The sequence below is a fragment of the Protopterus annectens genome, chromosome 12.part0 (assembly GCF_019279795.1).
Source record: "Protopterus annectens isolate FY-2018-M chromosome 12.part0, PAN1.0, whole genome shotgun sequence".
NCBI classification, from domain to species: domain Eukaryota; kingdom Metazoa; phylum Chordata; order Ceratodontiformes; family Protopteridae; genus Protopterus; species Protopterus annectens.
The window spans coordinates 1114148428-1114175948 of record NC_056746.1 but is presented as its reverse complement, the minus strand read 5'-3'; the positions used below and the strand labels follow the sequence as shown (position 1 = coordinate 1114175948).

At 42.5% G+C, this 27521-nt stretch overlaps 1 protein-coding gene across 5 annotated transcripts in view; it reads left to right on the top strand.

Moving 5' to 3' along the window:
• LOC122817012 overlaps positions 1-27521 on the top strand; it is a 505254-nt gene that overhangs the window by 374368 nt on the left and 103365 nt on the right. For all 5 annotated transcript variants that reach the window (XM_044090123.1, XM_044090122.1, XM_044090124.1 and 2 more), the window contains exon 3: positions 26862-27084. In XM_044090123.1, coding sequence (XP_043946058.1) covers positions 26862-27084 — 223 coding nt within the window. The remainder of the gene's footprint in view (positions 1-26861; positions 27085-27521) is intronic.

Below are 27521 nucleotides of genomic sequence, written 5' to 3'. Positions count from 1 at the left end.
AATGTGAGACGAAGAACATAGTACAGTTTTGTACCTACCATAAATGTAGATGTTCGAGGATCCACATTGCTGCAGTCCTATTTTCCCTCCCTCCTTCCCCTCTATAGTTTGGGGTTGCTGCCTTTTCTTTGGGATAATTTTTATTTTCTCACTGGTGATTGTTTTACTATTTTGGCTCTGGCCTTTCCTTTTTTAGGCCTTCTGACATCTGGGGCAAGAAAGACTGAGGATATGGCGTCGGTCATGCGCTTAAGTACTACTATGTACTGACGTCAGATCTGGGCGACCATGACCGATGCCAGCCTAAGTCTTTGGTATTCGGGCCGACCGAGGACAGCGGACTACCCACAGGTTATGACTGCAGCAATGTGGATCCTCGAACATCTACATTTATGGTAGGTACAAAACTGTACTTTTCCAATCCACACATCAAGATTTCTCTTGAAGCGGGCCAGTGAGGTGTTCTGTTTGATATGTATGGGAAGTCCATTCCATAACATGGGCAGTCTTTGGGTTGTGAACCTGTCCCTCCAGCATGTTCGGTTGATTGTGGTAATTAGGTTGAGGTCTCTGGAGGGATTGGGATTTCTTTAGATGTAGCATTTCTAACACAGCTGGGTCAGACATAAATCAAACAGAAATCTTCTCTAAGTAGGCAATATGAGACAGAGAATAGTTGGAGTTTTTTGAGTCTGTCCATATAGGACAAGTGTTTAAGGTCTAGGATCCTCTTTGTGAGGTACTTTTGCGGGCTCTCCAGTTGTTGCAGATGTCTAGTAAGGTACATACCAGATGGGGCATTGTACTTGATGATTGACCTAATGAGGGAAGAGTAGAGGGAGATAATTACCTCTTTCTTCCTAGATACAAAACACTTAGTAATGAGATGTGTCACATAGAAAGACTTTCTGACCACAGTGGCAATGTGGTGGTCAGAAGAGAGGTTGCTGTCAACCTGTGTTCCCAGATCTCTTATAATGCCTTCTGTGTTCAGTGGACTACCATCGATGTGGTAATTTATGGGGAATGGGTTTTTTTCCAAAGGGGATGACAACACTTTTTTTGGCATTGAGCATAAGGCCATGATTCTGACACCAGTCGTTGGTCTCAGTGAGGCCTTTCTGTAGGATGTCAACATCACTTGGGGAGTTAATAATAGCTCCCAAATTGCAATCATCTGTGAACTTTGACAGGCAGAGTTCCTTTGTGTTGGCCTGGACTTCAGAGAAGTAGATCCCAAACAGGAGGGGACCCAGGACTGAACCCTGTGGGATTCCACTTGTGACTGGTCGGCAGTCTGACTTGGAGTCAGCTACTTTCACACTATGGGTTCTATCTGTGAGCCAGTTTGCAACCCACCTAGTAATGTAGAGGTTGATGCCTAGCTTAGTGAGTTTTTCTATGATTCCTGAGTGGGGAATGGTATCAAAGGCCTTGGCCAGATCAAGGTAGGCTGCATGAAGTACCTTGCCTTCATTCACTGCTCTGGTGACTGACTCAAAGAAGTCGACCAAGTTGAGCAGGCATGATATACCCTTCACAAAACTAAACTGTGTGGGATCCAGAGTTTAGAGATTCCCTATATCCTTGTTTATTAGGTCCACAGTGATGCGTTCCATTGATTTGCATGTCAAACTCATCAGGCTAATGGAGCGATAGTTCTGGGTCTGTAGTTGCTCCTCCTTTGTGGAAAGGGATGAATGTAGCAGTGCGCCATTCGGTAGGGACAAAGCCTGAGGTGAGACTGTGATTGAACAGGGCACACAGGTGAGGTGCCATTTCACTCTGTAGTTCATGTAGAACACAGCCAGGGGTATTGTCAGATCCTATAGAAGCTGTATTCTTGGCCTTGGACAGTGCTGTTTTAACCTGTGCAGCAGTAGTACTGTGTGCCTGGCATTCTACTGGTATTGTAATTGGTACTTTGGGGGGGGTAGAAAGGGGTAAAGTTGGCACTGAATCTGTCGGCCAGTATACTGGCAATATCTGTTGGCTTGGTATAGGAGTTACCATTGCACAGTTGCTCAGAGCAAATCTGGGTATTGTTGTGGAGATTCTTTACATAACTATAGAAGGCCCTGTGGGGTTCTTTACTATCTGCTGCAATTCTGTTTTCATAGCTAGTGTAAGAGAATTTGATTAGGGATCTCAACTTTTTGTTGAGGTTGATAAGGAATTTTTTGTAGTCTTGGGACTTCACCTTATTCTGCATCAGTTTTCTCCTTCTGTAGTAGAGTTTGTTTATGGCAGGGGACCATCAGATTGGCTTCCTTTTTTTGGAGGAGAGCGTCTTGGTTCTGTTGGGTATGGCGAGATCCATGCATTTGTGTATGTGTTCGTACAGTGCATTGGTGTATGAGTCGATTGTCATGCAACTATTCTCCATTTGCATGGGTGCCATGAAGTTAGCCACCTCTGTTTTTAGGAGCCCATATTAGATTTAGAGAAGTTTTTCAAGGTGGTTACCTTTGCGGGGTGGGGGGTGGAAGGGATGTGGCTTGACATGACCTAAATCAAGCTTTTGGCCACTAATATTACATCCACAAATAAATCAGTTTAGTTGGGATTAGTCCCTTGTGCAGATTTTTATTTAAAGTCAGAACTATTGAGATATGTGTTCTATTAAATACAGAAATTAAAAACACATGAGTATGTAACATAAATGCTTAAATTTCCAGTGCTCTATGCCATTTTCCTGAACCTTGCAAAAACCTCTTTCAAGTGCTTTGAAGACATGCTAAATTGTTTAAGGCAAGATTGTGTGTCTCGAATGGGGTTTCTGCTTAAAACGTGAATGAATGAATGACAGAATTAACAAAGTAAACTCAAGTGTTCACAGTTATACAGTATTCAAACTTAGAAAGAACGTGTACAAGGTACATACTGTGTATGTTGCTGATTCTGCACTATATATACATTGTATTCTGAATGTTTCTATTTATCTATAGAGTTACATTTGAAAAAGAGTGCTCATTGTTCAGTCTTGCTCACTGCCTGTCTCTTACAAATAGCATCTGACTCCTTTAGTAATACCGCAGACAACCACCGCCACCCACATAATTTTCAACCAAAGGTGGAAGTAGAAGCAGGCTGCCAGTTCTTTCCGCCATCCTACACATTTATGCACTCACCTACCTACCATATAAATAAGTAAATAAACATATGTATATTTATTTATTAGCATTTTTTATTTATTTGCAATGTGTTTACCAGGTAGTAGAGCTGGTCTGCTTATACTTTTCAGTCACAACTTAGGTACTGAAAAACAATACAATATACAAATGGAGAAAATAGAATGGCTAGTTACAACTGTTCTGTAAGGTAAAAAGAACAGATTTAGTGTCATGGTTGGTTCTAAAGTCAAATTGTGCCTCAGACAGGATGATATGTTGCCGAAGACAGAATGTTACTTGCCTGTACAGGACTTTCTGAAAAAAAATTAAGAGCAAAAACAACAAAGAGAAGGTTAAGTAAAGCTGTGAGCTTGTAGTCAGCACTGTTTTTATGTTCCCACCTTTGTGGACCAAGGTTCATATATCTGGCTTTCCAGAGCTTCAGAAACCTCCCTCCATAATGTTATTATTCATCAGCTAGCAAACTGGCTTGGTTATGAAATATGCAATACAGTACTTTATGAGACACCATCAATGGATAGTGATCCTCTTTTTCTCCTTTAGTAAGAAGTCTCCGCACAAGGCCATATCTGACTCTTAACTAGTGTGGAATATTGGTGTAGGAGACCTGGATGAGACATTCATTGAGGAGAAGAAATCATGGTGAAACTGCAGATTGAACCACAGTACCTTCTGAAAGGGTGAAGTGAAATTAGATAGAAATAGCAGCAGAAAAAATATGTAAGTCTATCTGGTCTTTCTAACTGTGTCAGCGAGTCCAAGATAGCTACCTTTCCCTCTTTCTTCCTCTTAATTTATGTCTTCTCAAGCTTTTTTTAATGTTATAACCATCATAGTCTGTACTGCATATTCTGGTAGCTCATTTCATCTGTCTACCACTCCCTTCATAGAAAAGTATTTTTCTATCACATATCCCATTTAATGCTTTAAATGCCCTTGTCATGTGTTTAGGGTTGCTTGTTTTCTAACGAAAGGAGTCCACACTTCCTAAGTTCTTTGCAAGCATTCTTCAGACCATCCACCAGAATATCATGGTCACTGTTCTTTCCCTTTCCACAAGTTTGACTCCATTCTACCTAAAAGGCCCCCCTTTCAGCTGTGGATCAAAGAACATCACCTTCCTTGCCCACTGAAATTACATCCCTAGATATACAAATTAAGAATCTGAAGTAGGCAGACTTCATTCGTCTGCAACCTGTGGGTATCGGATCCGATCTCGGATCCGAGCCGGCAATTCAAAAGCTTAGGCTCCGAGCTCCTAGCTCCTCCCTCTTACCCATAACCCCTTGCCAAGCTCTGACTGACCCCAGATTTCGTTTGCCGCTTTTCAAGAAGCAACGGAATTCTAGAGCTCCTGGCGTGGTTGAGATAAGTGTAGATTTTTTGACAGGAAAAGTTTTCAAATTCTTTTTTTTGGTTATTAATCTAGTTAGTGTTGTGTGTGGTTAAGGCTTTCCTCCCTCTTTAGTTAATTTTTCTCAGGTTTTCGTAGTTTGTTTGTGTGTGTGTGTTTAGGCCTTAGGTGTAATGTCTGAAGCCCCTAAGGCTGTTTTTTCGAAATGTACCGAGTGTGGCCATAAGCTGTCCCCAGCAGATGGCCACACTCGGTCTTGGTCATCTTGGGGTTGAACACCTGTCATCTGGTTGTACCATTTGTGCAGGGTTCAACCCCGGCTTTAAGGGAACGGAGGTCGAAGTTGGTGCTGGCGGGTCTTTTACCCCAGATACTGCTTGACCTCTGCCCCTTCCAGTCAGCAACCTGTTGCTGTGAGTTCTCCCCTCCGGCTGGGACTCAACCTCCCTTAAAGTTGCCGGAGGAAGGATTCTTCTAGGGAGAGACAGAAGGAGAGGCACAGGAGAGGCACCACAAGAGGAGAGCAAGCTTCTAGTTCGGCTCCTCCATCTAAGCGGCCTCCCTGTGCCTTCTAGCCTTCCTCCTCCTCGGCTCCACTCCCCTCGGTTCTCTCCTGGACCCGAGGAGGAGGAGGCTAGCCCTTCCAGGAGGTCACCGAGACGGCTCTCTAGGTCCGCTTCGGTGGCCTCCTCTAGATCGACTTTTTCGATGAGCGAAGCTGATATGGACCGGATGATGAGGAAATTCATCCAGGCCCAAATGCAAATGGGAGTGCTCCTAGCCCCCCCCATCCGGGAGGGGCTTTGACCCCTTTTTTCGCCCCATTAGCTCCTTCTCCGACCCATACCACGGGTTCGGAGCTTTCGGCGCCGTGCAGATTTGGATCCGGGGGTGGGTCGGATCCGATAGGTCGGCGCACCTCGGATCCGTCCCATCCCTTGAGTGCTTGGTGCCGGACCCGACCTCTCCGAGCCGAGGGCCGAGCCTCGGATCCGAGGGAGCTGGTGTGTCTTCGGCTCCGTCCAGGTCGGAGCACACTGGTCTCTCGGATCCGACGGTTTCGGCTCCGACTCCGATCCGTACGTCGGATCCGAGTGGGGGTCGGCTCTCTGGGCTTAGAGAAGCTGGCTCCCCCTAGGCTTTCAACGTTATGGAAAGGGCACTGTCGAGGACATCCGGACCCCCGGTCCCTGCCACGGCTCCATCCCGCACTCCATTGCAGTTGGGCCAGGCCCCCACCAGCCGGTCCCAGGGACAGCCCGCCTCGATGTCCCAAGTGGTTCCCTTGGAACATCCATCTGCTGAAGAGTACTCCTCGGACAGCCCCCCCGATGAAGTACCTCGGAAGCGTAAGTGCAAGAGGAGGCACATGGACTCCCCTGAGTCCGTCACTGAAGACACGGACTTGGATGAAGGGGAAGGCTCCCCTAGGTCACCCCCTGAGGACGTCTCCTTTGGAGACATCATGGAGATGTTAAGGATCAGGGGGGGGGTGGTCTGCCCCCAAGGCTTCTTCGGACGAGTCTGTGTTCTTGGAGGCATTCGAGGCGGGCCCTTCTACCTCTTGGGTGTCCTCCTGCTGACCCCCTGGTGGATCTTATATCCATCAGGGCGTGGAAGGATCCGGACACCATTGAGCCTATCCCTAAGCGCCCGGACCGCATTCTTTCTCCTCCATCAGACCACACCCACTGGAGTAAGGGTCCCCCAGTAGATGCCATGATGATGGCTGCAGCCACGAAGAGGGAATTGGCCCAGGAGAGTCCCTCCGTCCATCCTCCGGGCAAGGAGTCCCGTTCGATGGATCGCATTGGGAAGCGAGTTTTTAGTTCAGCGACCTTCTCCTTGAGAGCGCTGAACTACATGGCACATGTCATTAGGATGCAGCGGGATCTGATTAAAGAATACGCTGCATCTCCCCCGGAGTCCATCTCGAGTGAGGATAAACAGGTTTACTCCACCCGAATGGCCACTCTCAGGTCAGTATCCAATACATCTATGCGGCTGCTGTCTCATGCTACTGAGGGAGCCGCTAGAGCCAGCGGAGCAGGCCTTGTCATGAGGCGACAGGCCTGGCTCCGCCATTGTGATTTTGCAGAGCCCTTCAAGGCGACCTTCGCGAATGCCCCTTTCGATGGTTCTGCCTTGTTTGGCAAGACTGTTCGCGAGACATTAGTCCAGAGCGAAAAGGACGGGAAGACGCTGTCTGCCGTCGGAGTCCGCTTCTCAGCTCCCCAGAGGTCCTTCTCTAAGAACCAAAAGGGACAGAAGAAGATGTGGTTCCGAAGTCGCAGCAGTCCCAACCTGCTCCGGATAACCAGTCCTTCCGTGGCAGAGGAGGACGGGAGGTCGTCGTGCCAGAGGCAGGGGCTCCTGGCAATTTTGGGTCCAGAGAACCCTTCTCTGAGAGACCGACGCAGCAGCCCTGAAGGGTTGCCCGGCTGTCCGTCTCTGGAGGCAGTCGGGGCAGGTTTCGATGCACCTGACTTCTTGGGAGTCCATAACAACAGACAGTTGGGTGCTTGACTTATATCCAGAGGATATTCAATACCCCTATTCAAGATTCCCAAATCTGCAGCCTCCCAGATGTTCCACCCGACCAAAGGGAGGCGGCAGCTATCAATCGAGCAGCTGCTAGGAAAAAAGAGCCATCCAGCGTCCCCAGATCAAGCCGGATTAGGGTTTTACTCCAGGTTCTTTTTGGTGCCAAAGAAGACGGGGACTTAAGACCAATTTTAGACCTTTCCCTGTTGAACCTGTCAGTAACCAAGCAAAAGTTCCGGATGGTCACCCTGCAATCTATACTCCCCACTTGAGGGAGAACGACTGGATGTGTTCCATAGACCTCAAGGATGCGTACTACCACATTCGGATGGACAGGCGATCCAGGAGGTTTCTTCGCTTCGGCTGGGAGCCAGTCATTATCAGTTCAGGGTCCTCCCCTTTGGTCTCACCTCAGCCCCCAGGGTGTTTACCAAGGTGTTAGCGGTGGTAGCGGACCACCTGAGGCTCCAGGGATTACAGGTCTTTCCGTACCTGGACGACTGGCTCCTGACGGCATCATCAAGGCATCTTCTGTGCTCAGCCAGGGATTACTTTCTTCAACTAGCACCAAGGCTGGGCATCACGATCAACTGGGAGAAATCTCTTCTGAATCCAACTCAAATTATAGATTTCATAGGAGGAAGACTAGACACCAGATCAATGCGAGCCTTCCTCACCCCAGACCATATCGTCAGCCTGAGGTGTCATGTGACAGCAATCCTGCAACCATCTCCAACTGCAGCTTCGGTCCTGAGGGCCCTAGGTTCTATGGCGGCAGCTATCCCGCTTCTAATTCATGCCCGTTTACGCATGCGGGTTCTTCAATGGACCCTTCAAGTTCAGTGGTCTCCTCTTTGTTCGTCTCTAGACGCTCCGATTGCGGTCAGCAGGCGTGCAGGGACTCCTTCTGTGGTGGCTTCTTTCTCCGGAGCCCCTAGCAGGGAGACCTTTTTCGCTGCATTTCCCGAGCCACAGTGACCACGGACGCTTCTTGCCTCGGGTGGGGGGGGCATTCTGCGGGAAAGATTGTCCAAGGCACGTGGAATCCCACAGAGACGTCATTGCATATAAATGTCCTGGAAATGAGGCGGTGCTCCTAGCGTTGCAAGCACTTCACCACGTTCTTCCTACAGGGACTATTGCGATTCAGACAGACAACATGTCCGTAGTCTGGTATATCAACAAGCAGGGAGGAACCAGGTCTTACCCCCTTTGTCGAGAGGCCATGAGAGTCTGGGAATGGGCAATCTCCACCAAACGCTTTCTGATAGCAACGCACATTCCGGGAAAGTCCAACATCCTTGCGGACAAGCTCAGTCGCACCATCCTTTCTCCACACGAGTGGTCCCTCAATCTTCAAGTAGCGAAGAAGATTTTTGCCGTTTGGGGCAACCCTGTTGCGATCTTTTGCTTCTCCCTCAAACGCCAAATGCGACAATTTCTTCGCTCTGCTTCCCCACCAGGAGTTCGAGGATGCTCTGGTGCATGCTTGGCCTCCCGGTCTCCTTTATGCCTACCCTCCACTTCCTCTGATGCAGAGGCTTCTGCAGAAAGCCAACAGTTTGGGGAGCAGAATGATTCTCATTGCCCCATTCTGGCCTTGACAACCTTGGTTCCCCTTCGTATGGTCTCACAAAATCAATCCACCATGGATTCTGGATCCAATTCGGATCTCATCTCTCACCCTCTGGGAATGCCAGTTCCCAATCTGGACCCTGAAGTTGACAGCTTGGCTGCTCCAATTCCAACCTTAATTAGGACTCCCGGTATCTCTTCACCGGTCAAAGCCATTTTGGTGGCTGCTCATAAACCTTCCACCAGACAGGTTTATCGGAGTAAATGGAAGAGGTTCTCTATATGGGCAGGACAGAGAACTGTGGATCCTTTTTCAGCACCTATCTCTGCGGTGCTAGATTTTCTAACAGACCTCTTTCATCAAGGGGCTAGTTCTTCCACGATTAAGGTACAATTGGCGGCTATCTCGCATTATCACATTGGTCAGGACACAGCTCCCTTATGACAGCGAAATTATGCAAAACTTTTCTCAAAGGAGTTTTTTGTTAAGGCCTCCAGTCAAGGAGGTTGTACCTTGGGACTTGTCTTTAGTCCTGCAGGCCCTTACTGCTCCTCCCTTCGAGCCTGCAGCTTCTGCTGATTTAAAATACCTTTCCTGGAAGACTGCCTTTCTGGTAGCTATCACTTCAGCCAGAAGGGTGTCTGAGCTTCAGGCTCTATGTGTCAAACCGCCTTATCTTTCTTTCTTCCCTGATAGGGTGTGCCTCAGGACCAATCCATCTTTTCTTCCGAAGGTCTCTTCTGAATCCAATATTAACCAGTCAATCAATTTGCCTGTATTCTTTCCCAAGTATTCAAACAAAGGAGAATACAAATTGCATTCATTGGATGTTCATAGACAATTACGTTTTTATATTAACAGGACAGCTGGCCACAGGAAATCAGATCAGCTGTTCGTCTCCTTTGCTAAATTTGCTCTGGGTAAAGCAGTATCTAAAGTCACTCTATCTAAATGGATTGCTAATTGCATTCTGCAGGCATATGACACTTCAGGCAGACCTGCTCCTCAGAGGGTTACGGCTCATTCTACTAGGGCAGTTTCTCGTCAGCCGCCTTTAAGTCCGTGTTTCATTGGATGATATCTGCGCGGCAGCTACTTGGGCCTCGCCTCATACTTTTATTTCTCATTACAAGGTGGATGTTGTTTCTAGAGGAAGAGCATCCTTTGGCTCAGCGGTGCTCCGGAACATCCTTCCATGACGGCCCAAGATTCAGGTAGCTAGGGACTCTGTCCCACAGGTTGCAGACGAATGAAGTCTGCCTACTTCAGATTTAGAAGTTATGTACTCACCATAACGTTCCATCTGAGTAGGTGACTTCATTCGGATGCAACCATCCCCCTGACCTTTATAGAGCGAGTATTTATGCTGTTTTAGTATACTGTGGTCAGTATTTTGAGGCAAACTCAATCTGAGGTCAGTCAGGGCTTGGCAAGGGGTTATGGGTAAGAGGGAGGAGCTAGGAGCTCGGAGCCTAAGCTTTTGAATTGCCGGCTTGGATCCGAGATCGGATCCGATACCCACAGGTTGCATCCGAATGAAGTCACCTACTCAGATGGAACGTTATGGTGAGTACATAACTTCTAATTTCATATGGTCGTATTGCCACCTTCTTTCAATGAGCCCACTGATTCAAGTTTTCGCTAATGATAACCCCAAAATCCTTCTCTTGTTATGAGAGTTTGAGATTGATCTCCTACTGAAATGCACACTACACCGAAAGGTGCCACCATGGAGTTGGGAAGGTTGAATCATAGGTACCTCTTCATAGATCATGTTTCCATCCTCCACAAGTCTGCTACTAGACTTGCATCCTTATCAGATATAATCCTCTGACTGTTAATTTCACCTGCAAGGAGACCAAGCCAGTGTCAGAGATCTTGTAAGGGTCACAAATGAAGACACTAAAGAGTGGTGGGCTTAGGACTGATTCCTGTGTGTCACCACATATCCTCTTTTGTCATCCTACTTCCCCTTCTCATCCCACTACACACACACACACACACAGACACATACACACACACGCAAAACTACCATGTTCTTTTTCCTGCCTATACCCAATTTTCATCCAAATTCACCCCCTCCCATAATTGCTACTTTTTACTATCCCCTCATCTTTGCAAGAAGCCTGCAGAAAGGGACTAATTCAGATGATTTGCTCTGTCCTTATGCAAAATATCCACAGGCTAGTTACTGTCCACCTTCCAGGTAACCTAGTTGTAGCTGTCTGTCAGGTCACTATGAGGTGCTTCTTGTTGTGAATCCATGACACATTTCATTAAGCAGCCATGTGAGCCTTAACTTCAGGATCATCTTTATTCTTTTGTCCCATACTAAAGTGAAGTTCACTGGCCTTTGGTTTCTCAAGCTGCTCCTTACCTGCCTTTGTACAGTATTACTACTTGCTTGAAATTATACAAGATCAGAAATTCTTAGGGAACATGCAGCATGATTCTGTCAATCTCAAAAGTTCTTGAAGGCCCCGGGTAGAAACATATTAGGCTTATATGCCTTATCCTCCCTTAGTGTCTCAATGCACTTTTTATTTCCTTATCTGCTGCAGTCTCATTTGTCCACCCCACCCTTTCCTTCATCTGTCCTGCTCTTTGGGACTGGAATCCTGCCTTTCCTTTCCTTGATGAACAGTGGCAAGAAGTACACCTTTAAAATTCTACGTACATCCTACACTATTTATATTTCTGACCTTCCAAGGCCACATCATCTTTTTAAATGCCTTCTTTTTATATCTCTCTCTCTCTCTCTCTATTTGCTACATAAACCTTTTTGCCTCTTAATGCTGATTTCATTCTTTCTTCACTTTTTCCTGTCGGCAACATTATGCAGTTTGCTGCCTTATTTCTAGCCTCAGTACAGCATTCACATTGGTACTCACCTTCCTCCATTCCCTTAATTTCTTCTTGTCTTTTGCAGTGAAGTATACTAGATTCTTCATTTTCATTTCCTTGCAGTCATTCTCAGTCCTTTTTTCATACTTCCAAATAATTCTGTTTCTTATGCTTCAAAGTTTCTACCCACTCATGCTTTCTTCCCATATCCCAGTGCATTTGACTGTTATTGTCAATATTTTCCTGCAGCAAACCCGCAGTTAACCCCAAATTCTGTTTTTTGTGAGCCAGCATGGTTCCTTTTCTATAGCCATTATAACCCGCATCACTACAAGATCAATGTTTGCAAGTGGTGCTCACCTCCTCATTTTTACACAAGATTCATGAACCTCCACTTCCTGGTTACAACCTCTGCCTTCTTTGCCAACCCGTCTATGATATTTTAAATAGATTGCTTTCTCTGCCTACTTTAAATGACATAATGTTTCATAGTAAGTCTGGAAGTCTGCCATCATAGCCACAGCCTTCTTTCCTGCCCTTCCGTTAGTTCTGTCGCTTACCAGCTGCCTACTTGGCAGTTATATTATGGTTTCCCAACAAGTAATTGAGGTACAGTCAGTTGGATTCTAACAGTGTAAATACAACTAATCAAGATGTCATTTTATTGCTCATTAAATGCTATATCCATAAACATTGTGGGATCAGTGTATGTGCGAGACCACTGCTGGCTTTTAATTCAGACTTTCTGTTTTCACCACAGTCGCGCAGTTGGGGAGTTATGGTACAGTAACTTGGGGTTGTGAAGGTTTGCCTCACATGGAAGTTGCACTGGAAACTTGCTATTTCAGGCTTGGTTATGAAGGCTGGGTATCATTAACCAGCTGTGATCAAGTAATATTATTTTGAACAATCATGCATTGTTCATGGTGAAGCATTGTTGTGGGTGCCTCTACAGGGTATCTGTATACAAACTGCCGCTTTTGGCATATAGTAACTGTACTATTAGAAAGATGATTGTGGCATGCCTAGAGTCTTGACCTTTTCCCTGTTTTCCTCCAGCTGTATCTCTTCCACCTTTACAGCCTATCCCTTAGATCCTTTCTTGATGTATGCTGCCACACCCTTCCCATCATTGCCTGTATTATCATCACTACATATCCTACATTTTGAGGTTACCACGTTCTGTCATCTCTTTTCATAGGTTCATAGGTTGGTACTAGGCTATCAGCCCTAGGGCCTATACAAGCGTAGCCATAACAATTCCCTGGCTATTTCTTCCCACATTATTTACTTTCCTTTCATTGATTCAGATTTTGGTTATCCTGTTCATGTAAGTTTCATTGTAAAGCTACCACTGCTTCTAGAATGGTCAGCTGCCTGTCTACACTTCTGGTATTGCTCACCACCACTCTGACAATTCTTCCTTTACACACCCTTCTCATCAGTGCCCCCAATCTCTGTTACATTCCTCTTGTCTCTGCTTTTTCCCCTCTATGTTTTGACCTTCTCATATTCATTTCTCAACCTTTTTTTTCCTTATTCTTCATTTGTTTCTTTCTTATCTTCTTCAGTATCTTCTTGTCTCCTTCCTTTCCCTGCCTTTGCTGTTGTTACCACGTTTTCTCTGGTGCATCCCTGCTTGCTTCTATACTGCTTTCCTCACTCGGTGCTTTGCTGCTGCTTACTCTGGATACCAAGATTACTTCCTTTTAGCCTTCTCTACCTGGACGAAGGGACTGGAAGTAGCATCCTCAGAAATGCTACTTGTACCAGCAGCCAATGCACAGAGGAAAGCGGACAGATGATGGGAGTCTGAATGGAGAGATGATGAAATCAGCAAGAAAGGGAGAGTGGTATTGGTGAGTACCTTTACATTACAGACCCTGTCTTCACAAAATCTCACCAAGTCGATACTAAGATGTAGACTGTATCATGTATAGCATATATCATGGTGAGCAGTAGATTAAAAAATAACAAAATGCAGCTGAGTGCACAGGTCCCAAGATTAAAAAAAAAAAAAAAGTCCTGCGTACACATTGGTGCCAGCAATGAAAAAAAAGTAGTGTGGAATCCTCAAGACATGGAAACCTTCCTACAGTGGAGTAAAGCCAGGCACAATGAGGTTGGATGCTCCCCCACCCTGTTGTAAAAAGAAGTAGTAGTCCACAAAAACTGCAGGCCAAAAAAGAGCCATAAAGATAACAGAGTGGACTGTTGAGGATCAGGAAGAAATAATACATTGTTGCTATTAGGCAAGAAGCCCTGAATTTCCAGATAGAAGACATTCACAAAGATTAAAAGAGAAATTAGAAGAAAGAAAATACTTGCACAAGAAAAACTTTCAAAATCTTCAAATAAAAATTTGTGTTGATTAATACAACAGATTCATGAAAAACATTAGACAGACAAAGAAAATTTGGACTGCCTGGGAAAAAAAGCAACAGAGGAATTGCAAAAATATAAAGAGCAAAACCAAAAGATTTTTGAAAGGTGTAAAAAAGAAACATGGACATGGAAAAGAAAGTGATATCTGGTATGGTTCAATTGAAAGCCAACCTAATCAGTACAAAAACACAGTTCCAAACATATTTGAAGAGAAAATGCAGGGCAAGGGACTCAGATATAGAAAATGTTCACAATACAAAGAATATGAAAACAAAGTAGGTAGTAGTAAAGAGGATTAATAAGATAGAAGTTAAATAAATAGAAATTGAAGTCATGGATTACCTGCAAAGTGAAATATTTAGTATAAAAAATCCAGTACAGGTAATGTCACCGCATGATGGAACAATGAGTCCCCAGCTTAAGGAGCTTTGACTGGAGAGGAAGGCATCTAAAGAACAAGTATGGACATGGGAAAGAAAAAGAGATCTGACATGGTGCAATATTTATGCAAAGGAGAAAGCAAAATGAATCAATATAAAACAGCAGTACCAAAAATATTTCAAGAGAAATACAGGCAGAAGCACCCAGACATGGAAAACTTCACAATACAAACAATAAGAAAATAAAAGGAGAAAACAGAAAAGAGGATTAGTAAGGAAGAAGTCCAACAAATGGAAACTGTAGTTATGGATTATCTGCAAAGTAAAGGATTTAATGTAGAAAATCCAACACAGGTAATATCACAGTATAATGGAACAATGAGTCCCAAGATTAAGGAAAAACAAGAGGAGCAGGAGGCATCTAAAGACTTAACACATGATGACGCTCTGGAACCTTCTTTTGGAGACCAGTACAAAAGAAAACTGCCTTGACATCCAAATAAAGTCCAAGCTATAAACCAATTTGCTCTTCCTCTTTTGACTTACAGTTTTAGGGTGATTAATTGACCCCAAATGGTACTGGATCAGTTGGACAGGAAAAAATGGTTTATGCTGATCAAATAATATATAAAAATCAGTGTATACCGAGGTTATATAGTCCTTATTCTGAAGGAGATATGGGCCTCCTCAAAATTGATTACACGTATAAATCTGCAGTCATGGAACTGCATACACGTCAGCTGAACTCACTAAATCCAAACATAGTGAAACTTTTAAAATATGAGGAGAAGAAATCTGCTTAGTTTAGAAGAAGCATATCAGCCGGGAATGGAAGTCAAACCAGAAGAAGACAAAAATCAGACAGCAACTGAATGTGCTCCCCCCAAAGAAGGAAAGAATGAGAAGGATCTGCTGAGAAGGAAAGAAATGTGTAGAATGCATGAATATTGCGCAAGTACAGAGAATAACCTCATGGAATAACCGCATATTGATCAGGATTTGACACATGAATGGTTAAGGAGAAATGAACTGAAACCAAAAGATGAAAGATTAATGATGGGTCCAGGATAGTGGACTATGTACACATTGGTGTACGAAGTCGATTGAACGTGGGAGAAACAGACAAATGCAGATTCTGTAAAAAAGAACTGGAAATAGTCGCACATCATGTTTCTGGGTGTGATACACTCATGGCAGAGGGCTTGTATACTGAAAGGTACAATAAAGTGGCAAGACTGTTGCACTGGAGTACGTGCAAACACTACAATACTGAACTAGTCGAGAAGCACTGAAAACATGAATCACAAAGATTGTAGAGAGTGATGATGTTTGTATCACATGGGATCACCCATTACTAACAATTGAAAAAGCAGAAGCAAGAAAAGCAGATATAGTAGTCCATGAAAAGACAAATGTAGCACTGATCAATGAAATTTCTACACTCAGTGATTACAGTGTCTTTTGTATAGGGAGACACAAAGTCATAAAATACCAGGATTTGTAGTCAGAAATGAGAACAATGCGAAAAAAAGATAGCCAGACAGTTCCAAAATTAGTAGGAGTAACATGTCTAATAAAATAAAAAATTACAGTTGTATTTAGATATGCTACCCATACATGTAACCCTGTATGAATTACCTAATGAGGCAAATTTGGACATACTGTGGGTACTAAGAAGAGCACGCTTGGCTGGCATCAAAGACTGAAACAATACTAATTTCATGAAATGTAATCATACCCTGACTTAGGAATGAAGTCCATTTCCAGTATGGTATTAGAAACCCAAAAGACTTGGAGAAATTAAACAGCAAGTGAAGATCATGGAGTATAATGACTGGATGCAGCAGTGGCAAAGGAGCAAGGTTTGAAACTGGTACAAGCTTTAGTTGGCCTGGTAGAGAGAACAGTTCTCTGCAATGAACTGGCTCCAATTTAGCCCATAATGGATAGAGGTACTGGGTTGGAAAAGTACATCACAATCATCATACCTTTAAACAAAGATGGAAGAGGGAAGGAAGGGTGATATATAAATGGAAAAGGGAAATAGGTGTTTAGGCAGTAGACAGAAGGTAAAAAGAGATGCAAATCTTAGTAGAGGTACAGACAAGAGTGACTCAGACCTTGGCTGGGCAGTCATATTTTGCAACAAAAGTAGTTTGGCTAGACAGGGAAGGAGTTGCAAACAGTGATGTAGGAAGGTAGGGTGGACATTGTTGGTATCATTGAAACATGGGCCAATGACAAGAGGGTGAGGAACATGGAGGTGCCTGGGTATAGATTGTTCTGCAGTGTCAGAGAAGGGACAGATGGGTTGGAGCAACAATGTAAGTAAAGGAAGCTGTCAGAAGTGAGAACAGAAATGGAGAAGACCTGACTGGGAATAGGGCAAAGATGCAGCCAGGGATAATAGCTAGGCAATTACGGTGGAGGAAGTGAAAGGAGAACTGATGGACTGGTACAGTGTATAAGCCACCAAACAACAGAAGAGGATGAGAAACTAGAGGAGAGGATCACATGTCTTAGCTGTTTTGAATTTAGCAGAATGTCAAGATTTCTGCCTCATATTTTTGGTGTTTTGCTCATATACTTTGTAGCTTTCTGGCAAATCATCGAGGACTGAAGTCACTACATAATGACAGAATTTGAATTCTGGACTTCATGTCCTTCAGAAAATGCTTGTTAATGTAAAGCAATTCCAACAACTTTCTAAGTTTTTAATCGCAATACTCAAAAATCTGTCCCTGATTTTGGGCCTTTGTCTCACCATTATTTCTGGCTTTGTCCAGAATTTTTGTGGTATGAGGCTGATAAGTATGGAGAGAGAGAACAAAGGAGATGGGTAGAAAGAAGAGGGTATCACTCGTGAGGAAATCTGAATTTTCCAGAGATAGTCTGGGAGATTCAGAGCTTCAGGGGAGAGAGAGAACAGGAACTGATTAAGGTCTTAGATTATGAGGAGTTCATTCTTCTGCTGCAGGACTGTAACAGAAAGAACAGAGTAATGGACATGGCCCTAGCAAGTGCAGAGGGTGCTAAGGGCAGCCAGGTTTAGAAAACATTAGTCAACACTGGTTATACAACTGTGTGGTTTAGAGTAGGCAGAAGGGTGAAAATAAAAAGACAAAGGTGATGGCATGGACTTTTAGAAGGGTGGATGTACTTTTTGAGGAGGGGGTAGTCAAATATTATTAAAGAGACTGGGACAAACAGATCAAGCATGGGGAAAGGGTCAGGAATGGAGTACTCAATACTATGTACAAGAATGCAAGGAAGAGGTAAAAAGGCAAAAAGAAAAAATGCTAATGTAGCTTCATAGAAATGTACAATGAGTAACTAGGGCAAAAGACAGTGCCTTAAAGAGGTAGACTGGAGGGGCTAAGGAGATAGAAGAAGCATACTACAAGTAATCTAGCAAAAAGACAGCAAAAATTGTAAGGGCACCAAGGTTAAAATAGAAAAGAAGTTAGCAGAAAAGAGCAATAAGAATGGTCTTGTAGGTATGCAGTAGAAAGAAGAAAGGAATGGGCACAGCTGGCCAGTTTGCGAAAATATGTCAAGAAGATCACAGAACACATGGAAAAAGGAAAACCGCTGAATGAATAATTTGCTCTTCACTAAATAAATGCAAGGAAGTGTAAATTCTGGTGGGGAGGCAAGGCAAAATGGGAAGAACACAAGGAAAGAGATGGAAGAGGGTCAGAGGGAAATGGCTGCCCATTTGGTAAGATAAAGCATAAGTACCAGGTGTGCCACCATGCAGAATCTTCAGAATCTGGAAAGGATGTCTGGGCATGCTTCAACAAATCACTAACAAGTATAGAAATGACAGAAGACTAGAAGACAGCAAATCTGGTACTTTTGTTCAAGGAGTGGGAAAGCATAAAAAAATTAAAGGAGCTACAGGTTGATTAGATTAACAAAAGAGACAGAAAAAGTAATGGAGAGAATCTTAAGGGGACATTTGGTAACATTTCTATAAAGAAATAAGCTGGATGGGAACAACCAACATTCGTAGCCAAAAGGAGTTGTTGGTCAAACCTGATCTAGTTCAGTCACTGTGTTAAAGGTGAACTGGACATAAGAATTCCAAAAGACTTCAGCAAGACCTTTAACTTAGTTCTACATAGTAGGCCAATAAAAAAAATTAAAAGGAGTTGGGGATAGGGCCAATACAAAGGGAATAAATATCAACATAGTTGTATGGAAGGACCTAGAGAGTTATTCTGACAGGGACAATGTTTTGAGTTAGGAAAGTGACTAGTGAAGTACCACAGTATCTGACCTGGGTCCATATTCTTCAAAGTGTTTGTCTCAGATGTATTTGAGGGAACAGATACCGGGATCACCCTCCCTGTTTATGGCACAAAGATAGGCACAGAGGTGTAGGATGGTGAGTCAAGTGAATACTCTGGAAAGGCTGAACATGAGGCCACCGAGGTGTTCCTTAAGGTTCACTACAAAAAAATGTGAAGTACTGCAGTTAGGCCACAACAACTTTAATGGGAAGTATCAGGTGGGCATAGTGAACCTGATGGCAACAGAGTCAGAAAAGGGACTGAAGGTGTTGATCACACCTTAACTGGTCCACCAGGAGCAGTGTGAAAGGCAGAGGGCAGTAACAGCAGAAAGTAGAATGCTGGGATGTATCCTCAGGGAGGAACACTCCAGTAGCAACCTGGTAATGCTTCCACTCTGCTGGATATTGGTCAGACCACACCTTAAATAATGCATGCATTTCTGAAAGCCATATAAGGAAAATGACATCAGGCTATTGGAAGTAATCCAGTGGAAATTTACCAGAAAGATCAGTGGGATGAAAGGGAAATGAATATGACCAGAGGGTATGACAGCTACAGCTTTTTTCACTTAGCACCAGAAAACACAGGGTGCAAAACTTTACAGTGTAAAAGATTGTTGTGCAAGGGAGAGGTGAAGGGGTAATTTTGGCTAGGAAGGAGAAAGTGGAAGGAGGAGAGACAGACTACAGATTGCATGGACTTAACTAACTCCTTTAATTCAGTTTTTAATAGTAAATCCCCCCCCCCCCCCGTAAAGAATGATTTAACACTGATAGTCATAAATTTAAAATAATGTGTATGACCAGATTGTTCAATATGTTTATAAAGCGCATTAGAAACTATCTTCCAATGGATCTCGGACAAATGGGTACTAATGCGGTCCTTCAGCCTTCTGTTGGTTTTACCAACATAATATGCTGAACACGTTTGGCATATGAAGCTGTTTGTGAAACTGTAATAGTTGTGAATAAACAGTTTTTATTCATTGTGCTTTGTGCATTCGGTGCTATAGTGGTTCTAGGGGATTTTATTATTTTTCTTGTTTCTTCTATGGATTTCCTGTGGATTTACCATCAGATTTTATCTTTTTCTAGATATAGAGACACACACACTCACTGAAATCACATAACAGTGAAAGCGCATAATGTTCAATCACAAAGTATCTAATAATTCTGTCCTACTAAAAATACCATCTGTCATACCCTCCAACTACAAAATTGAGATCCAAGTGTCATCTTGGTAGTGGCACTGTTAGAAAAAGGGTTTTTAGTAGTATAATGTGTAGGGTTAGGGTTAACTCACACAGGAGTAGGTGGTGCTGGGAGGTGGCAAACCCTGCCCCTAACCCTAATCTTACACATTACATTACTAAAAAACATTTCCCTGACAGTATCACTACACAAGACAAAAGGACTCAGAACACACACACACACACACCACCAATCATGCAGAACACTGGATGCACATACCACTAAACATGCAATATAGTAAATCTATCCCCTTACCTAACACAAACCTCTGAACTTTTGCACATACATACCAACCACTATCACCGTTTCAGTCAAAAATTAATTTCCCTGCTTTTTCACCCCTATAAAACTTTTCAGACAAATGAGCTTTAGATATTTTGAGCTGTAACCATGTGTGTGTGTCTGTGTGTATGTATAGTCCATGATCATTTTCATCTATTTATTTAATGAATGAACAAATGAATTAATTAATTTAATTCATTCATTCATTAGTTTGTTTATTATATTTTGTTCACCAGATAAGTTAACTAGTCTTCTGACTTTTTAGCCATAACCTGAGCTCAAAGAGAAGAGAATGCATTAGGATGTTAGTCATATACCAGATGAGTAAATGGTAAAATGCACTACTGAATCTTTCTTTCTTCTTTTGTCCCTAGCTGGTAGCGCTGGCAAAGGTGGTCATCCCCATAGTTGGTATGCTGTTGTGAGTGCCACTGGATTCTGGACTTCCTTCATGATGCCTTTCCATGCTGTTTGGTCCATGGCAATGTTTCTGGCCTCCTGTAGGTCGAGTTGCTGCTTCTCAGGTCCTCTTCAACCTGCTTAGCCCATGTCTTCTTTGGTGTAGATTTGTGAACTCTCCAGTTCGTGGGGTGCTGTGTCCATAATAGTCTGTATGGCAAGTGGAGGGTGTCCATCCTGCACACGTGTCCAATTCAGTGCAGCCTCCTGTTTTGGGTCTGTACATAATCGTTTGTTGCTGATTACATCTGGTCTGGATGCTGTAGTTTCTAATGCAGTCACGAAGCGAAATTTCCAAGATTTGGCACAGGCATCACATTTGGGAAAACCTCAATATTGTTCAGGTCTGGCTTGATGAGGATCCATGTTTCCAATCCATAAAGGAGAATTGACAAGATCAGTGCCCGGAAAAGGTGAATCTTGGCGGTGATAGATATGTTTGTCCTCTTCCACAGACACCACCTGAGCGAGGCAAATGCTGCAGTAGCTTGTCCAGTCCTGCTGCAGACTTCAAATATTGATGCCACCTTCTTCTACTGGACCAGTGAACCTAGATACTTGAATTCTTGTGTTTGTTTGATCTGAACTCCCCCAAGGTGAATGGTGGTTTTTGTCCCGTCAGTTGCCATCGCTTTGGTTTTGTCCATGTTTATCTGTAAGCCATACATTTGGGTGATGCAGAGAATATCTGTGGCCTGAGCATCACTGTATGCAAAAATGGCGCTGTCATCTGTGAACATTAGGTCAGTCACAGAATGGCTTCATTGTACTGGACTCTGCTTCTGCCTTCAGATACTCTCCACATGATGGCGTTCACCACTGTGTTGAATGTCAGTGGAGAGACCACATCCCCTTGATGGACCCCAGTCTGGATGGTAAGCTCTTCAGACAGTTCTTTCTGAATCCACACCTGGCTGGATGAACCTTTCTACAATGTTTGAAAGAGTCTGATGATTTTCATCAGCACATGCTGTCGGTCTCCAGTGTCTTCCACAGGGCAGGCCAGTGGATACAGTCAAATGTGGTGTTGAAATTGATAAAGACAATAACTGTATGTTGTCCACACTGGATTCTTTCCTTGATTAGCTGACAGATGGCAAAGATTTGATCACAGCATCCTCTGTTTGGTCTGAATTCGGCCTATTCTTCCCTACTGGTTTGCTTGCTGTGTTTCTACAGGCTGGATTGTAAGGTCTTCATAAAGACTTTGCTGATGATGGAGAGTAGACTGATGCTGCGGTAGTTCTTGAATTCGTTGTTGTCCCTCTTCTTATGGATGAGTACAATGATGGCCTTCTTCCATGTCGATGCTATCTGTTCTGTAACCCATAGCAGCACTGAATAGTAAGATTCAATGCCAATAGGGTAAGATTAGAAGATCTAGTCATCTAGTGCATTGAGAGAAGAACAACTTAAAATAGGCAAGGTATGCTTAAAATACAGTACAATCATACAAGTAATATATATATATGTGTGTATATATATATATATATATATATATATATATATATATATATATATATATACACAGTCCTATATACATGCTAAATATGCACGTATAAAATGCCACATTATGAGACTGAGAAAATGTATCATCTATAATATGAGGTGATAAGTTACTTATCCATAGATAGATATATATATATATATATATATATATATATGTGTGTGTGTGTGAGTGTGTGTGTGTGTGTGTGTAGAGACTATATGGAAACCATAGTACTGAATAGTATCCCATATGAGGATTACATTTTTCAGCAAGCAAAATTAAGAAAAAATTATTGTTACAAAAAAAATCTTACCAGAGGACCAATCTTTCTTTTTTTTTTTTTTTTTTTTTTTTTTACAGTTACACTTATTAACATTAAAACATAATATAGTACTGTGGTTGAAAATGTAAGTCTTTCATTATTTGAGCTGGTATAATGGTTAAGGGGTTTATCTCACTGCCACATGGTACAGAAAACGCTTTCAGCTCAGCCAAACAGCAAACCAAACAGCTAAAACTGCAACGGATTCACCAATAAGTGCCTCTCACCTCTTCCTCGCCAAAGCGAAATAATAGCAGACAGATCATGTAGTTGTACTAACGCTACAGCGAGTGCAATGATGTTTGGATATGGTTTTAGAAATATTTTTAGACATATTACATATTTTTTATAATATTTATGAACTGTATATATAAGAGAATAACCTAGTTTCATTTGAGATGCATATATGAAATGTTTTTAGACCATTTGATATTATGAGTAAGCGAAGAAATATTGACATAATTGACATAAGTCAGATTGGAAGAGAACTGAATACATTTAAACGTTACTGTTGCTTTAAAAGAATACACATAAATTTAAACTTTTTTGCGCCAAAAAGCTTATTTAAAATGCCAGTTGAATAGTAGTAGCAGGTCTGAGGAAGCCCAGTATGTTGGGTGAAAGCACTTAACTATTGTTTGTATAACTGCTTTATTAATACTGAATTGAAGTATTTGGGATCGGATTTTAATTGTGTTGTCGTTAGGCTGTGAATAAACTATTAGTTTGTGTGAAGTCTAAGAAGTGAAGGAATCTTATTCTGCTTAGCCACTATTTTTTCGCTTTGGCGAGGAAGCGGTGAGAGGCACTTATTAGTGAATCCGTTGCAGCGTTAGCTGGTTGGCTATAAATAAACTGTTTGTTCGTGCGAAGCCCAAGAAGTGAAGGAATTTTATTTTGTTTAGCTGCTATTATTTCGCCACATGGTACAGAGTTTGATTCTCACCTTTGAGGGAAATTAACTAGGCTTAAAATGGCCCACAAAGGCAGCTAGCCTAGTACTTACCTAGGATGCTAAGACCAATAAATCACAATACTCTGAGAGTTCTTGAATAACTCAAATTTTAGACTAATTATCATAGGTTCATAGGTAGGTACTAGGCTATTGGCCATAGGGCCTATATAAGCCTAGCCAAAAAAGTACCCTATCTTTTGCCACACAAGAAAATTATTTTCCTTTGCCCCTGTTGAGCAGAGCCACAGAGGTGATCCCGGGGGTGAATTTCCTATTTCCCATCCAATCATCAAGATTTTTCTTGAAGAGTGCTAATGAGGAGCATTGTTTGATATAGACAGATAGTTTGTTCCAGAGTATGGGAAGTCTCTGAGACAGGAATCTATCCCTCCAACATGTTCTGTTTATTATGGTGACAAGGTTTAGGTCCCTACAGCGGGTAGCTCAGAGGGACTGGGATTTCTTTAAGTGGAGCATGTCCAACAGCTCTGGGTTTGACATAACTTTGTATGTTAGGCAGAGATCGCCTCTGAGTAGGCGATATGCGATGGAGTAAAGCTGGAGTTTTTTGAGACAGCATGCGTAGGGCATCTGTTTGAGGCTGGTAATCCTCTTTGTGAGGTATTTCTGTGGCCTTTCCAGTTGTTGTAGATGTCTTGTGGGGTACATACCAAAAAGGGCATTGTGCTCTGAAAAGTAGAGGGGAATAATTACCTCTTTTTTTCCTGGATGAGAAACCTTTTGTGATGAGGTGTGCCACATTGAAGGATTTCCTGACTACTGTGGCGATGTGATTATCAAAGGAAAGACTACTGTCCACCTGTGTCCCAAGGTCTCTTATCACACTTTCGGTGTTAGGTAGACTACCACCTATGTGGTAGCTCATGGGTACAGAGTTTTTACCAAAGGGGATGACAGTGCACTTTTTGGCATTGAGCTTGAGGCCATGGCTTTGACACCAGGCATCTGTCTCAGTGAGGCCCTTTTGTAGGATGTCCACATCGTTAGGAGTTTCAGTCATGGCTCCTAGTTTGCAGTCATCTGCAGACTTTGTTAATCAAAGACCTTCTATGTTAGTCTGTACTTCAGAAAAGTAGATACCAAACAGGAGAGGACCCAGGACTGAACCCCGTGGTACTCCACTTGTCACTGGTCTGAAGTCGGATTTGGAGTCTGCTACTTTCACAGTGTGGGTTCAGTGAGCCAGTTGGCAACCCATCTTGTGACCTAGGGATTTATACCTAGTTTAGTGAGTTTACCTATAATTCCAGAATGGGGGGGGGGTGTCAAAAGAATTGGCGAGATCTAGATAGGCTGTGTGAACCACCTTACCCTTGTCCAAGTCTTTGGTGACTGCTTCAAAGAAGTCTTTAAGGTTTAGGAGACATGATCTGCCTTTTGCAAACCCGAACTGAGTGAGGTCCAGAGTTTGGAGATTACCAGTGTCTTTGTTTATAAGTTCCATGATGATATGTTCCATGGCCTTGCAGACCAAGCTCATTAGGCAAATGGGGCAGTAGTTTCCGGGGTCAGTGGTGGCTCCCTGTTTGTGGAGTGGGATAACTGTTGCTGTGCGCCATTCAGTGGGCACAAAGCCTGAGGTGAGGCTATGATTGAACATGATGCTTAGGTGGGGTGCCAGTTCATTCTGTAGTTCATGTAGAATGCAGCCTGGGATGTTGTCAGGTCCCATGGATGCTGTGTTTTTGGCTTTGGAGAGTATGTTTTTTACCTGTGCAGCCGTGTTTACAGGAACTTTGCATTCTTCTGGTATAGAGATGGGCCCTTTAGGAGGTGAGAGGGGGGTAAAGTTAACACTGAACATATCTGCCAGGATGTTGGCAATATCAGTTGGTTCTGTATATTTAGTGCCATTGTGCTGTAACTCAGAGCAGATGTGAGTGTTGCCATTGAGATTCTTGACATAGCTATAGAATGCTTTGTGGCTGACTTTAGAATCAGTGGCAATTTTGTTTTTGTAACTAGCTTTGGAGGATTTTATGAGGGATCTCAGCTTCTTACTGAGGCTGACCAGGGAGTTCCTCCAATCATGGGATTTTACTCTTTTTTTTTGCAACAGTTTCTTTCTTCTGTTTTAGAGTTTGTTTATGGCAGGGGACCACCAGATTGGCTTCCTTTTTTTGAGGATAGCATCTTGGTTCTGTTAGGGACAGCACGATCCATGCACTTGTGTAAGTGCTTATAAAGTGCATTTGTGTAGGATTCAGCAGTCGTACCTCTATTGTCCTTCTGCATGGGTGACGTAAAGTTTGCCACTTCTGTCTTAAGAAGCATGAAGTTGGCTTTGGAGAATTTTTTTACGGTGGTTTCCCTAATGTTTCCCTAAATCAGTTGGGATTTTGTTCTTCCCTAGTGACTTCCTGCTAATTTCTGGAGGATAAAAGCTGTTTTAATCCTGAATAGCATGGAATTTGTTAATGCCTTCTAGACATGCGGTTATAGTATCCAGTTTTACCTCATCTGCATACTTTGAGCTCCTATTCTCAAATTCAGCCCTTGTATATATACTTCTAGTCTCAATTTTTTCAATTTTATTGCCTCCATACATGATGTATTACTTGAATCTTCGTTACTTATTATTGTAAATATTTTAAAACATTGTATCTAAGTTATCACTTTTGAATATTGTACATATTGTTCTCTGTTTGGAGCTTTTCTCCCCGGGCTTCCATTGAAAGTGGGCTTATTTAGGCCCAATGGACTTTCCCAGTTAACAAACTGCAGTAAATAAAATAAGTAAATAATGCCATCTTATACAAATGGGTCTAAAACAGAGCCCTTAGCTATCCCATGCTTAATGTCTGGTCTTCTCCAAAGTACTTTCTGTTTACATGACTTGACCAGGATTCTTTCTGTAGCCATTCCCAGGTCCAGTTTAACAGGGCATTAAACAAAACAAAGTTGTTCAGTTTTGTTATTAATTTTGTCCTGTTCCGAAAATTGGCATGTGAACCAGTGTCATTTGCCATGGACATTCTCAAACCAGGAAAGGCTGTCATGTCTTTTTAGATATATTAGCTACTGTCAAGCAGAGACAAGAAGCTACAAAGTGTATGTTTATTGTTTGCAAGGTATATCTTAGGGTAGTGCCAACACTGATCACTGAGAGATCGATGGTCATAGCATAACTGGTTGTTTTTTTAAAACAGAATGTGCCATATAAAGCAGACAGTCTTTTCTTCAGAGACTGCTGCAACAGCACACCTGTTCAGTTCACTGAGTGCAGTGGTCTTGTGGTTTATCTGTATTCAGTGTGTGAGGTTGCAGACATGTTGCCTTTCGGCGTGGAATGTGCAGGTCTTTAGTTAATCTTTGGAATTTATTTTATTATTGACTTTTGAAAATTGTTTTTCCAGTCATGTAACAGTTGAACTCTCTATTGCATCAATCTTGTTTGATGAATTTAGTTTTAACTGAGTGATATATATATATATATATATATATATATATATATATATATATATATATATATATATATATATATATACATACACACATCTGCCAGAGACTACAAATTAAGCAGGCATCGTATGTCTTTAAGGTAAAATTTTTAATATTTTTCTCTTAGGTTAACAGTGACTCAAGTCTGTCTAGCCTAATTAACAAAAGTTTGCGCGTCAACAACAGCACTATTTTATACACATCTGTGAAGAAAGCCTACAAAATAAATGAGAATTGTTCTCTAACTCTGCCAGGAATAGAATCTGAAGATTTGGGGATATATCGCTGCTTGCTTTGGGCTCCCGTGGGTCACAAAATGCAGAATGGTGATGTAAAACTGACTCTTGAAGGTATGTAATTTGCAACCTTTTGTATTTGTGAGTGTGAGCCCACATGTGTGTATGTATATCCATATGTGACAGTTTTTATTCTGAACACAGATGATAATTACAAATTATTATAATGATCATCCTCTTGCTGGCATGTAAACACTTGCTTTCTAGTTTAATAAACCTTTTTACACAGAGTTATGTTAAAGTGGGCTTATGAAAATGAATGAAGTTGAGATTTATGGCGGGGAGGCACATGACAAGAAGCATTGATGTTTACAGAACAAGCATGAGTTGAGACAGTGCTCTGCTTCCCAGATTTGAGAGCGGATTCATTTAAAGATTAGATGCTACCACTAATAATCAGTGGGAAATGTGAATAAGATATACCTGTAGTTCATTCTGAATCAAGGGCCTTACAGTGAATAATCACAGATCAGTGCAGTTACTGTAATCGA